Raw genomic sequence first — 12,976 nt, forward strand, 5'->3', positions numbered from 1 at the left:
AGGCAAGCAAAATGCAAGGGAGATAGGGAAAGATACAGGAAACTGAATGCAGATTTCCAAAAAACAGCAAGGAGAGACAAGAGGGTCTTCTTAAATGAGCAATGCAAAGAAATAGAGGAAAACAATAGAATGGGGAAAACCAGAGATCTGTTCAAGAAAATTGGGGATATGAAAGGAACATTTCGTACAAAGATTACCATAATCAAGGACAAAAGTGGTAAGGACCTAACAGAAGCAGAAGACATCAAGAAGAGGTGGCAAGAATACACAGAGGAATTATACCAGAAAGATATGGAGGTCTCGTACACCCCAGGTAGTGTGGTTGCTGACCTTGAGCCAGACATCTTGGAGAGTGAAGTCAAATGGGCCTTAGAAAGCACTGCTAATAACAAGGCCAGTGGAAGTGATGATATTCCAGCTGAACTATTTAAAATTTTAAAAGATGATGCTGTTAAGGTGCTACACCCAATATGCCAGCAAGTTTGGAAAACTCAGCAATGGCCAGAGGATTGGAGAAGATCAGTCTACATCCCAATTCCAAAGAAGGGCAGTGCCAAAGAATGCTCCAACTACCGCACAATTGCGCTCATTTCACGCGCTAGCAAGGTTATGCTTAAAATTCTACAAGGCAGGCTTAGGCAGTATGTGGACCGAGAACTCCCAGAAGTGCAAGCTGGATTTCGAAAGGGCAGAGGAACCAGAGACCAAATAGCAAACATGCGCTGGATTATGGAGAAAGCTAGAGAGTTCCAGAAAAACGTCTACTTCTGCTTCATTGACTATGCAAAAGCCTTTGACTGTGTCGACCACAGCAAACTATGGCAAGTTCTTAAAGAAATGGGAGTGCCTGATCACCTCATCTGTCTCCTGAGAAATCTCTATGTGGGACAAGAAGCTACAGTTAGAACTGGATATGGAACAACTGATTGGTTCAAAATTGGGAAAGGAGTACGACAAGGTTGTATATTGTCTCCCTGCTTATTTAACTTATATGCAGAATTCATCATGCGAAAGGCTGGACTAGATGAATCCCAAGCCGGAATTAAGATTGCCGGAAGAAATATCAACAACCTCAGATATGCAGATGACACAACCTTGATGGCAGAAAGCGAGGAGGAATTAAAGAACCTTTTAATGAGGGTGAAAGAGGAGAGCGCAAAATATGGTCTGAAGCTCAACATCAAAAAAACCAAGATCATGGCCACTGGTCCCATCACCTCCTGGCAAATAGAAGGGGAAGAAATGGAGGCAGTGAGAGATTTTACTTTCTTGGGCTCCTTGATCACTGCAGATGGTGACAGCAGTCACGAAATTAAAAGACGCCTGCTTCTTGGGAGAAAAGCAATGACAAACCTAGACAGCATCTTAAAAAGCAGAGACATCACCTTGCCGACAAAGGTCCGTATAGTTAAAGCTATGGTTTTCCCAGTGGTGATGTATGGAAGTGAGAGCTGGACCATAAATAAGGCTGATCGCCGAAGAATTGATGCTTTTGAATTATGGTGCTGGAGGAGACTCTTGAGAGTCCCATGGACTGCAAGAAGATCAAACCTATCCATTCTTAAGGAAATCAGCCCTGAGTGCTCCCTGGAAGGACAGATCGTGAAGCTGAGGCTCCAATACTTTGGCCACCTCATGAGAAGAGAAGAATCCTTGGAAAAGACCCTGATGTTGGGAAAGATTGAGGGCACTAGGAGAAGGGGACGACAGAGGACAAGATGGTTGGACAGTGTTCTCGAAGCTACGAACATGAGTTTGACCAAATTGCGGGAGGCAGTGCAAGACAGGAGTGCCTGGCGTGCTATGGTCCATGGGGTCACGAAGAGTCGGACACGACTAAACGACTAAACAACAACAACAAATGCGGTGTGAAGAAACACAATGTAACCAAGGAAGGGTTTAGGGGGAAGTTGACTCTTTAAATATTTGGACATGAATATATATGTATCTGAAGAAGTGTGCATGCACACGAAAGCTCATACCTATGACAAACTTAGATGCTACTGGAAGGAATTTTTTTATTTTTTGTTTCGACTACATCAGACCAACATGGCTACCTACCCGTAGCTATGAATATATATTGTTATTGTATAAGTTTGTTAAAATTGGAAAATTAATAAAATATTATATATATATATATATATATATATATATATATATATATATATATATATATATATATAGGACCCAGGGTTGGGAGGAGGGAAGTTCTAAGATTCGGAAGAATCTTGTTTTATTTTTAAAAAAATGTTTTTAAATTTTAATTGTGTGATCTATTTTGTAAAACCAATAAGGAAAGCAGGGGGGGGGATTACCTAAAAGCCTGAATCCTACCCAACCCCACTAAAAGAGAAGGCAGAATTTCATCTTGAAACAGTTATCTAGTCATGTCTGATGGACTAGCTTTCCATGCACAGGAAGGTTTGCTTTACACAAAGGAAACATTTGAACATACAATTCCCCGCCTGCAGTCTGAAGTTGCACAATCCAGGGAAAAAAATGTACTACAACATGCAGTTTCTGGATAGCAAGACAACATTTATCAATATCCTTGCACAAGCGCTAATCTCTGACCAGCAGAGTCCCACATCCCAGTATCCCTGTCTTGCTACAACCCTTGGAATCCCAGCAGCCCCACACTTCTGAGAGCATCCCAGCAAACATGAAGCGGGAGCTTTACCTTCCAGCAGAGATGGTCTGAAGTTGGTCTCCAGAATGTCAGTCCTGTTATATTTGTAAATCTGGGAGACAGAGAAGGGACATAAAAACCCACATCAAGGTTGTTGTTGAGTGACAAACACAAATTCTTTCAACAGGCAGGTGACGAAAATGGGTTCATGTTTTGAAGGATCTCACCAATCTTAGGGCTTCATCCCAAGTGTTCCCTTCCAGGAGGAGAAGGATGGCCTCTTCGTAATCCTGGAAAAGGGGAAGCAAAGAATTACTGTCTTCTATTTTTATGTTTATTCGTTGCTTTACACATGCCTGGAAGCGATTTACAGAGAGGGGATGCCAGGAAAAAGGGAATTATGTTCACATGTGGTGGGGGTGTAAATATGTACAATTTTTTTTGGCAAAGTGTGTTTAAGGAGATAACAGAAACCACTGGGTTAATGGCTGTCTTTAGAACCCAGGCCAAACAGCACAAAGAGACATGGGGTAGTAAGCTGGGAATCTGACCAACAAGCAGCGGGGGTGGAGGAAGAGAAATTATTATTATTAAATTTGTATACTGCCCTTCGTCTGAAATTTAGTCTATACCTTGGCATATTGTTCCAGGAGTATTGCTGCATCTGCATACTTCCTTTTTTCAACAAATTTCCCTGAAAGAAGGAAGAGAATTTAATGTTTCAAGGGGGGAAAGAAAAAAAAGAAACCTTTCTTGGTAAAATAAACCCTGCCTGTTTTATTGCATTAATATATTGCGGGTTCTGATTTCCTCCTTGTATGTGATCCCCATTAATTAAAGACGCCAGTCCTTAAATTAGATCAGGTCAGCAGCAGAGGATTCCATTCATTCAAATTGCCTGGCAAAATGATAAAAAACAACAGCGTCCTGATATGGAGTGTAACTGGCTTATAAATTTCTGCACCATAGCAACCACACACTTTGCACGGACTTAGGCAAGTTGAAACCGCCGCACGGATGTAATCTGCATTAATGAATACTTGGTCTCACTATTTGGGCTTCAAGGAATTCAGCAGTGTGTGGGTGGGGAGGGAGGTTTGGCAAAAATTGAGAATGGCAAAGAAGGGAAGGGAAGCAAATAACACGGAGGGAAAGTTGACTGTGCAGGGCATCTGAAATGCTGTACTATTTCCAACTTCAGGGTGCTCTGTCTCAAAACTCCTTTTGGTTTCCAATGGCTTGTAATCTTCTGCCAGGATTCAATCCAGGGTAAAACTGGGAATGGCCCTCAGGCTATCACGCTCCCAACTCTTGAGAGAAAGTAGAAAATGAACCAGGAGATCCCATAGTCTGTGGAGGGAAGGGAGGCACACAGACCTGAGGCCTCCTCCCCATCTCTTCCCAACTAGAAGCTTGGGCCTTGGATGTACAAGTTATGGATCTAACCTACAGCCAGGTCGTAGGGCTGCCATATTTTGAAGAGCAAAAAAGAGGATGCTATGACGACTCTCATTTTAAATACCCCTACTACAGGTGAAACTCGGCAAATTAGAATATCGTCGAAAAGTGCATTTATTTCAGCAATGCAACTTATTATTTTTGATTTTGATTTTTTACAAATGCTTTCTTTTGGAAATTCCACAGTAATAAAACAAATAGTTACCGGTACAATAATACAAAAATAAACATTTCATTAATTACATTCCATTTATAATTGACCCGCCTAACGACAAATAATTACAATTACAACAAATAAAGGCTTGACATATCTTGCTTTGCATGTCATGCATCTATCTCATATATTGGTTTCACCTTTTAAGTTGCATTACTGAAATAAATGCACTTTTCGATGATATTCTAATTTTCCGAGTTTCACCTGTATAGGCTATAGAAGCTGTGACATATTGCTGAGGGGGCAGGTGAAGAGAAGAGGAAAGCAAGTCTTTACACACACACACACACACACACACACTAATTTTTCACACAAAAAAAATTAAAATTGCATTTTAAAAAAACACATAAGCTAAAACATTTAAAACAACTATGTAAATAATCAATTTTAAATCCACATTCTAGGATTACTTGAATCCCCCAACTTCCCTCCCCTCCCTCCCCTGGTTCCTTTGTATTATCTTCATTAATGGATGTCAATAAAATCTTCCTCTCAAACGACCTCCAAGTTTACACATTATATATAACATTGCAAGTGTTGTTGTTGTTTTTTTAAAAAAATCCTGCTATATGTATTAACTTGCATACATTGCTTTTGTAAATATGCAATAAACATTTCCAATTCTTTTTTGTATTTGTTGTCATCTTGATTTCCGAGTTTCCTAGTTAATTGAGCCATTTTCACGTACTCCATAACCGTAATTTGCCAACCTCCCATAGTGGGAAAGCAAGTCTTCAACTACCAGTTATGTCTATGTCTCATCCAGAAAGAACAGTGGTACCTTGGTTCTCAAATGCCTTGGTACTCAAACATCTTGGAACGCAAACACTGCAAACCAAGAAGTAAGTGTTCTGGTTTGCAAACATTTTTGGGAAGCCGAATGTGCTCCGTTTTGAGTGTTCAGCTTTTGTTTTGAGTGTCACACTTCCGTTTTGAGTGTTATGCTGACGATTTGAGTGCCACACTTGCATTTTGAGTGTTACGCTGAGGTCTGTCTGTTTTTGCTATTTATTTTGCGTTTTTGTTTTTGCAGCTCATTTTTGTTTATTTTTTGTGACTGTGTGGAACCCAGTTCAGCTACTGATGGATTGATTGTGTGACTGCAGTACATTGTTTACTGCTTTCATTTTATGGATCAATGATCTCGTTAAATAGAAAAATTCATGTTAAATTGCTGTTTTAGGGGTTGTTTTCAAAAGTCTGGAACGGATTAATCCATTTTACATTAGTTTCTATGGGAAAGTGCACCTTGGTTTTGGAACGCTTTGGTTTTGGAACGGACTTCCGGAACGGATTAAGTTTGAGAACCAAGGTACCACTGTATAGCCAGAGACATTTTGGCAAATTGAAAAAAACCACCCGGACAGAAATTTTACTGCTGAAAAGGAGGACGTGTCCTGCAAAAAAGAGGACAGGTGGCCACCCTGGAACAGCGCAAACGAGAGGCCACATGCATTTCGGAATGCTCACCTGCCATGCTCCTCGCCAGGTTGGCCAGCTTGTCTTCGGTGTAACAAAGCTCGCCGGCTGCCGTCAGGGCCAGCTGCCAGTTACCGCTGATCAAAAAGGCATCCAGCGCTCTCTCGAATGCACCGCAGCGGAAGAAGATTAGCCCGGCTTGCTCAGGGAGATGCTTCTGGATCAAGTGTTCTCCGTAAGCATAGCTAACAGTCTGCAAGGCAGAGATGTAAAGAAATTGGGGTTGGGGGAGGGATGGCTACTTTTCACTGGCGGTTCCCTCACTGCGAGAAGTGAAGCTACAGGGAGCCAGACACAGGGCCTTCTCGGTAGTGGCGCCCGCCCTGTGGAACGTCCTCCCACCAGCTGTCAAGGAGATAAACAACTTTTTGACTTTTAGAAGACATCTGAAGGCAGCCCTGTTTAGGGAAGTTTTTAATGTTTGGTGTTTTATCGCTTTATTATTTATTATTATTTATTTATTTATTATTATTATTATTATTATTCTGCTGGGAGCCGCCCAGAATGACTGGGGAAACCCAGCCAGATGGGTGGGGCATAAATAATAAATTATTATAATAAATTATTATTATTATTATTATTATTATTATTCACTGACTCGAGGAGCGCTAGACAAAACAGGTGAAATATCATATCTGAAATATCTGAGGGTAATAAGGTGGGTGGCTCAGAAAGACAAATTCACTATTGTTTGGTTCCCTCTCAACTCCTATGTTTCTTAATCTTTACCATAACTCTCCTAGCTCCAATCACCCATGTCTCCTTCAGGGGAGACTCAACAAGACAGACTAAGATACCTTATGTTCTCAATGATTTCGTTTCTATCTGCTAATTCTTGACACAGATTCTTGACTAAATGTTGAACCTTGTACATATCAGGCTATGATCGTGTGTGCAACTGTTATTTTATTTCTTGTTTTAGAAATAAAACTTTTAAAAAAACATGAAGGAGAAGCCACTGAGTTACTGATATGCAGGAAGAGCTGGCCGCCCTTCAGGAAAAAGTGACTTGGCTTTTAAATTGATGAAGTGGTTTGGAGTAAGTTATTGGCCAATGTCTAGCCTGCAACCTGTTTTTTATCACTGCAGTAGAGCAGCCTGTTCTCACAAGTAATAAAGTTGTTGTTGTTGTTGTTGTTTAGTCGTTTAGTCGTGTCCGACTCTTCGTGACCCCATGGACCATAGCACGCCAGGCACTTGCACTGCCTCCCGCAGTTTGGTCAAACTCATGTTCGTAGCTTCGAGAACACTGTCCAACCATCTCGTCCTCTGTCGTCCCCCTCTCCTAGTGCCCTCCATCTTTCCCAACATCAGGGTCTTTTCCAAGGATTCTTCTCTTCTCATGAGGTGGCCAAAGTATTGGAGCCTCAGCTTCACGATCTGCCCTTCCAGTGAGCACTCAGGGCTGACTTCCTTCAGAATAGATAGGTTTGGTCTTCTTGCAGTCCATGGGACTCTCAAGAGTCTCCTCCAGCACCATAATTCAAAAGCATCCATTCTTCGGCGATCAGCCTTCTTTATGGTCCAGCTCTCATTTCCATACACCACTACTGGGAAAACCACAGCTTTAACTATCCAGACCTTTGTCAGCAAGGTGATGTCTCTGCTTTTTAAGATGCTGTCTTATAAAGTAGTAATAAGAAAAAGGTACAACAATGGGGAAAGTATTTCACACACCTTGTACTCCTGGGTGTCTGGCAAGTATAGCTTCAGGGCTTCATTAAATAAGTTCTGATCCACCACCAAGTTCAGGAACTCTGGAAAATGCTCTGGCCCTGAGGGAGAAGCAAAATACACTTTTTTGGGAAGAAAGCAAGCAATGAGTTTCACATAACTGCGCAAGCCAATCTGGGCTTACTTAGAGTGGGGTTTGGCTAGGCAAGTCCTAGTGTGAAAGCGAAATGTTTGAGCTACCTGAGGACAAAAATAAAAATCTTAGCTGGAGGGGGGGCAAGTTATAGTCCCAGTTATTGCAAAAGAAAAAAAATTAAATATAGATACGTAGCCTCAGATCCATGGTCCATTTAGCCCAACATTCAGTCTCTTGAGGGTGGACAGGAAGAAAAAATCCTGAAAATGTTGGCTGCATTCAGATAATCAGTTTATTAAGCCACTGTAAAGGGAGGAGAAACTTTGCTCCTCCCTTTACCAAGATTAGCAAAATGGGGGAGTCTCTAATTAGCTATAGTTACCAGAAAAGATAAGGGACGCGGGTGGCTCTGTGGGTTAAACCACAGAGCCTAGGGCTTGCCGATCAGAAGGTTGGTGGTTCGAATCCCCGCGACGGGGTGAGCTCCTGTTGTTCGGCCCCAGCTCCTGCCAACCTAGCAGTTTGAAAGCACGTCAAAGTGCAAATAGGTAAACGGCATTTCCGTGTGCTGCTCTGGTTCGCCAGAAGCAGCTTTGTCATGCTGGCCACATGACCTGGAAGCTGTATGCCGGCTCCCTCGGCCAATAAAGCAAGACAACTCCAGAGTTGGTCACGACTGGACCTAATGGTCAGGGGTCCCCTTTACCTTTACCCTTTTACCAGAAAAGATAAGATGCGGCAAAAGGATCTTTGCCCCCAAGAGACCACACAGCCAGGGTACCTACCACATTTGCTGAGATGGTGAAGAGCCTTTGAATACCTCTTCAAATATTTATCTATAGAGTATCGCTGGTAATTGTTTTCCATTTTCTTAAGTTTGTTTAAGAATGGGAGATATTCCTTAGGATCCTGCCAAAAAAAGAGGGTTTTAAAAAATAATTATTTTTGAAAGGAACGAGCTGCAGTTGCCTAGTTGTCAAAAGAACGGCAGCTTCAACAGCCCCCCCCCAAATGCAGTCTAGATCTGAGCAGAAACTATTTGCCTTGTTGCTGTGTCAAAGGGCACATTCTATTTTCAGAAATTTTGTGTTCTTGTTGCAAACTCACTCACTTTTTCTAATTAATATTGTTCTCTCCTTTTTTTCTTCCTTCCCTTCTTTTTTGGGGTGGGGCTCTCACTATTCTCGGCCTCTTTTGTTCCTACTGTCATTTTATTCAATTGCTTGAGAAGACGCAGGTGGTTTTGTTCATGTCATGACTGAACTTCTGGCAAAGCAACATCATGAACACTCTCCAAAGACACCCCACTTGGGTCGCCACAGACCAGCCTTCCCGAACCCTCCAGATGTTGCCGGACTCTAGCTCCCATCAGCCTTTGCCAGCACGGCCAATTGTTGGGGATGATGGGAGTTGCAGTCCGGCAACATCTGGAGGGCACTAGGCTGGGGGAAAGGCCACAGACAATTTAAACAGCAGTGTGGAAAAATGAGGCAAAGGATAATGAAGGCAAAGAATAACTGGCACTAAGAAACAGGTGTGGTCTGTAGGAACTGCACAGAATGGACAGCCCTGAATGCTTGTGGCTTTTTATACACTATACCTTTTTAAGCACATTTCCTCCCTCAAAGAATTCTGGGTACTGTAGTTTGTTAAGTGCTGCTGGGAATTGTAACTCTGTGATGGGTAAATCACAGTGCCAAGAATTCTTTGGTGGAAGGAATGTGCTCCGGTCGTACTGCAATGCGCTCTACGTGGGGCTACCTTTGAAGGTGACCCGGAAACTACAACTAATCCAGAATGCGGCAGCTAGACTGGTGACTGGGAGCGGCCGCTGAGGCCACATAACACTGGTCTTGAAAGATCTACATTGGCTCCCAGTACGTTTCCAAGCACAATTCAAAGTGTTGGTGCTGACCTTTAAAGCCCTAAACGGCCTCGGTCCAGTATACCTGAAGGAGCGTCTCCACCCCCATCGTTCTGCCCGGACACTGAGGTCCAGTACCGAGGGCCTTCTGACGGTTCCCTCGTTGCGAGAAGCCAAGTTGCAGGGAATCAGGCAGAGGGCCTTCTCGGTGGTGGCGCCCGCCCTGTGGAATGCCCTCCAATCAGATGTCAAAGAGAAAAACAGCTACCAGGTATTTAGAAGACATCTGAAGGCAGCCCTGTTTAGGGAGGCTTTTAATGTTTAATTGATTATTTTCTTTTATTTTTCTGTTGGCAGCCGCCCAGAGTGGCTGGGGAAACCCAGCCAGATGGGCGGGGTATCAATAATAAATTATTATTATTATTATTATTATTATTATTATTATTATTTTATTATTATTATAAAAGGTTTAATGTACATTGACAGCAGAGGAGCTTGGGTGGCAGAAGCAATTCTTGGGAGTATATTTTGCATTTATATACCCCACTTCTTTCTCCAACGGCTTAGGCTGAGAGGCAGTTACTGGGACAGAGTGGGAATTCGAACCTGGGTCTCCCAGGTCTTAGGTCCATTGCTCTAACCATACACCACACTGACTCTCCCCTTGAGGGTGCATTTTGATAAAGCAGTGATCTTTTTATGTTTTTTTGTTCCACCATCTAGGACAGGGCAGTAGATGGGCTATGGGAAAACAAAACACAAAATTACCTTCTGAGACTTCTCAGCAACCATGATGACTAAATCGAAATCGTATGTCCCCAGAGAATGATCATACAACTCATTGACATCTACCAAGTACAGCAGGTATTTGAGAGCTTCTTCTGCACTCACAGATCCAGCAGTTATTGAAGTTTGCTCTGCAGTTTAAAATTATTATTATTATTATTATTATTATTATTATTATTATTATTATTAAAAAGACTTTCAAAATGCGACTGCTGAATCAGATGATGTCTAAGGAAGATGTTGCACAGAAATGTATGAACTTGTTTAACAAGCAAGCACTATCATCACAGATTGATTGCACGAGAAACTGAGCTTTAATGCACAATAAGCAAGTTTCCTGCCCTCATTGTTCCTTTAAAAAAAATCTTGGAAACATGAGTCCATCATTTGGTGAAACTCCAAAGGAGTGAGTAATGAGCCAAAACATCCGCTGGTGAATGTAGATACTGCTTAGCAGCCTTTACGAGGCCCCACTCCCCCCGTTTTAAACCCCATAACATATGTTCAACCAATTCAACCCTAATAATGTACCTCGAAGCTTACGAATTCTCTGCAGAGCTGTTTCCAGTTCTGGAGGGCTCTTTTTCACATGAGAGGTCAGTATGGACAAACAGTATCTACAGAGGACAGGGGGGAAAGACAGGAGTTAAAACCTCTGGACTTTAGGTAGTTGTTCATTTCTCCCATATTTTGCTTAAAGTGGAGAAGAGATTTAGATGCCTAGGCCCTTTCTTCAGCTCCTATAACGCCCCACACCCCCTTTTTTTTTTAGCAAAGAAGCTGGTTTTAAAGGGACAGAGAGGAAGTCTGGGTTGAAAATTATTTCACCAACTCCTTCTGTCCATGACTGAGGTAGATTAGAATGAAAAGAGCAAATGGAGAGAGCGAATTCTGCCTCTGCTTACCGACACCATAAGGAGTCACAGTCTCTAGACCAGGGTTTCCCTAACTTGGGTCTCCAGGTGTTTTTGAACTACAATTCCCATCATCCCTGACCACTGGGATGATGGGAGTTGTAGTCCAACAACAGCTGGGGACCCAAGTTTGGGAAACCCTGCTCTAGACCCTGAGAAAGGAGATAGGGAACACTCACCACTCCTTAAGCCGGAAGCTGCATTCTCCTCTCTTCCCACATACCCTGAACCCCCAGCTCCGAGGATTTTTGGTGGATATGGGGAAAAATATATTTCCTCCTTCCTCGGAACTGGTGATCTGGTAGTCCTGTCATTAAAAGTCAAGGTCCTTCCTTTCTGTATAGACCCAGCACTCCTATCAGAGTTCTATCAGGGTTCTATGGCTTCTATATAAAGAGATATTCTAGAATGATATGTTGAATACTTGGTAGTACTGATGTTCTCCATGGCTGTTCTCATTGCATCACAGATGAGGTTAACCTTTTTTCTATCAGAATCGTGAAGCTCACAGACACTGGTAGGCTCTAGAGGCGGATACATAGTCTTTGTGTAGTCTTCTTCTCTAGGAAGGAGCACATAAACAAAGGAAACTAGGTCTCAGTGCCATCGACAATACAAAAATGTACACAGGATAAACACATCCTGCAACAAGACTGACCCCCCAAAATTGGTAGGATTGTGTGTTTCTCAAAAGCCCAAAATCTAGCTTCCTAAAGTCCTCAGTATTTTGGTTTTTATTTTTCATACAAATTTCTAGCCCTTAGGTCTGCAAAAATATACTTGAAAATATGTGGGAATGGCATAATGAAGTCTTAGAAACCAGAAACGTTCCAGTGACTGAGGTTGGAATTTCTCTTGCCTTCTCCATACAGGCAAATCAGAATACATTTTGCATAAAATAACAACGACAATGGTGCAAAAATATAAAGAAAATATAACAAATTTAATCTGCACGATGTACAGATTGCAAAATTTGCCTTTACTTGATACAGAATTTGTTTTGTGCAGAGTCCTCCCTCTCAATCAGCCGTCTGATTGTACATGTTTAAAGGACTCTCAACCGGTCCTCAAAAAATATATGTAAACACATCAAATGAACTAACTGTGTGCTACACCCTAATGCTGCCTTTGCTAACCTGTTGCCCTCCAGATGTTCTAGGATACAAATCCCATGAAATTCAAAGCGTCTGGAGAGCACTAAGTTGATTTAGGCTGTGCCAATGCATGTAACAGTGCCCTGCTTTTGAAAAAGCAGAACAACTTCAGGATGGGGAAAATTCAGAGAAACTTTTTTTTTCCTGCTCCAGGAGAGAAAATACTTTGGAGGGGCATTTCTGAAATGGAAAAATGAGAGCTGGGGAAAGGGTTAAGCACTCCTCTCTCCAGCTTCTCCTCTCAAAGCTATTTTGCATTTTCAAATACAGCACCCATGTATAAGGCCCTGTCAACCTCTTGGTCTTTACACCAAAGCACATTAACCAGGCAATACTCACTTCAGCTCTGTGAGGAACAAGTTGATAAAACTCACTGAATCAATTTGTTTTATAAATGTTTCCACATTTTCCAGGAAAACCTGAAACAAAACCAAGACCTGTTAACTTCACATCAACCTCTTAAATCTGCGGGCCAATTTTAATTAGGCAAGAACAAACCCAAAGCAAATTTCATGCTGAAATGGCCTTTCTCAGCCCATCTAACAAAGCAGTCTGAATGGTTTATGATGGCTAAACCTGGGAAACCCTCACTCAACGTGGGTAGGTATCAGGAATGGCATTTGGAGGAGACCTTATCTACCTTTCCGTGTGCCATGGAGCAGAAATCA

At 42.2% G+C, this 12,976-nt stretch overlaps 2 protein-coding genes across 7 annotated transcripts in view; one reads left to right on the forward strand and one right to left on the reverse strand.

Annotated features, from left to right (window-relative positions):
- APTX (aprataxin) overlaps window positions 1-10,296 on the forward strand; it is a 41,168-nt gene extending 30,872 nt beyond the window's left edge. Inside the window, exon 8 of the mRNA XM_035140425.2 lies at window positions 10,178-10,296. Within this exon, the coding sequence (XP_034996316.1) occupies window positions 10,178-10,248 (71 nt within the window). The 3' untranslated portion in view covers window positions 10,249-10,296. The remainder of the gene's footprint in view (window positions 1-10,177) is intronic.
- Window positions 1-12,976, reverse strand: part of ELP1 (elongator acetyltransferase complex subunit 1) — a 48,991-nt gene that overhangs the window by 9,155 nt on the left and 26,860 nt on the right. For all 6 annotated transcript variants that reach the window (XM_035140416.2, XM_035140414.2, XM_035140409.2 and 3 more), the window contains exons 22-31: window positions 12,648-12,727; window positions 11,579-11,716; window positions 10,772-10,857; window positions 10,223-10,371; window positions 8,376-8,499; window positions 7,458-7,555; window positions 5,772-5,973; window positions 3,262-3,323; window positions 2,857-2,919; window positions 2,681-2,741 (exon numbers count right to left, since the gene is read on the reverse strand). In XM_035140416.2, coding sequence (XP_034996307.1) covers window positions 2,681-2,741; window positions 2,857-2,919; window positions 3,262-3,323; window positions 5,772-5,973; window positions 7,458-7,555; window positions 8,376-8,499; window positions 10,223-10,371; window positions 10,772-10,857; window positions 11,579-11,716; window positions 12,648-12,727 — 1,063 coding nt within the window. The remainder of the gene's footprint in view (window positions 1-2,680; window positions 2,742-2,856; window positions 2,920-3,261; window positions 3,324-5,771; window positions 5,974-7,457; window positions 7,556-8,375; window positions 8,500-10,222; window positions 10,372-10,771; window positions 10,858-11,578; window positions 11,717-12,647; window positions 12,728-12,976) is intronic.

This window comes from Zootoca vivipara, chromosome 16 (assembly GCF_963506605.1).
Source record: "Zootoca vivipara chromosome 16, rZooViv1.1, whole genome shotgun sequence".
NCBI lineage: Eukaryota > Metazoa > Chordata > Lepidosauria > Squamata > Lacertidae > Zootoca > Zootoca vivipara.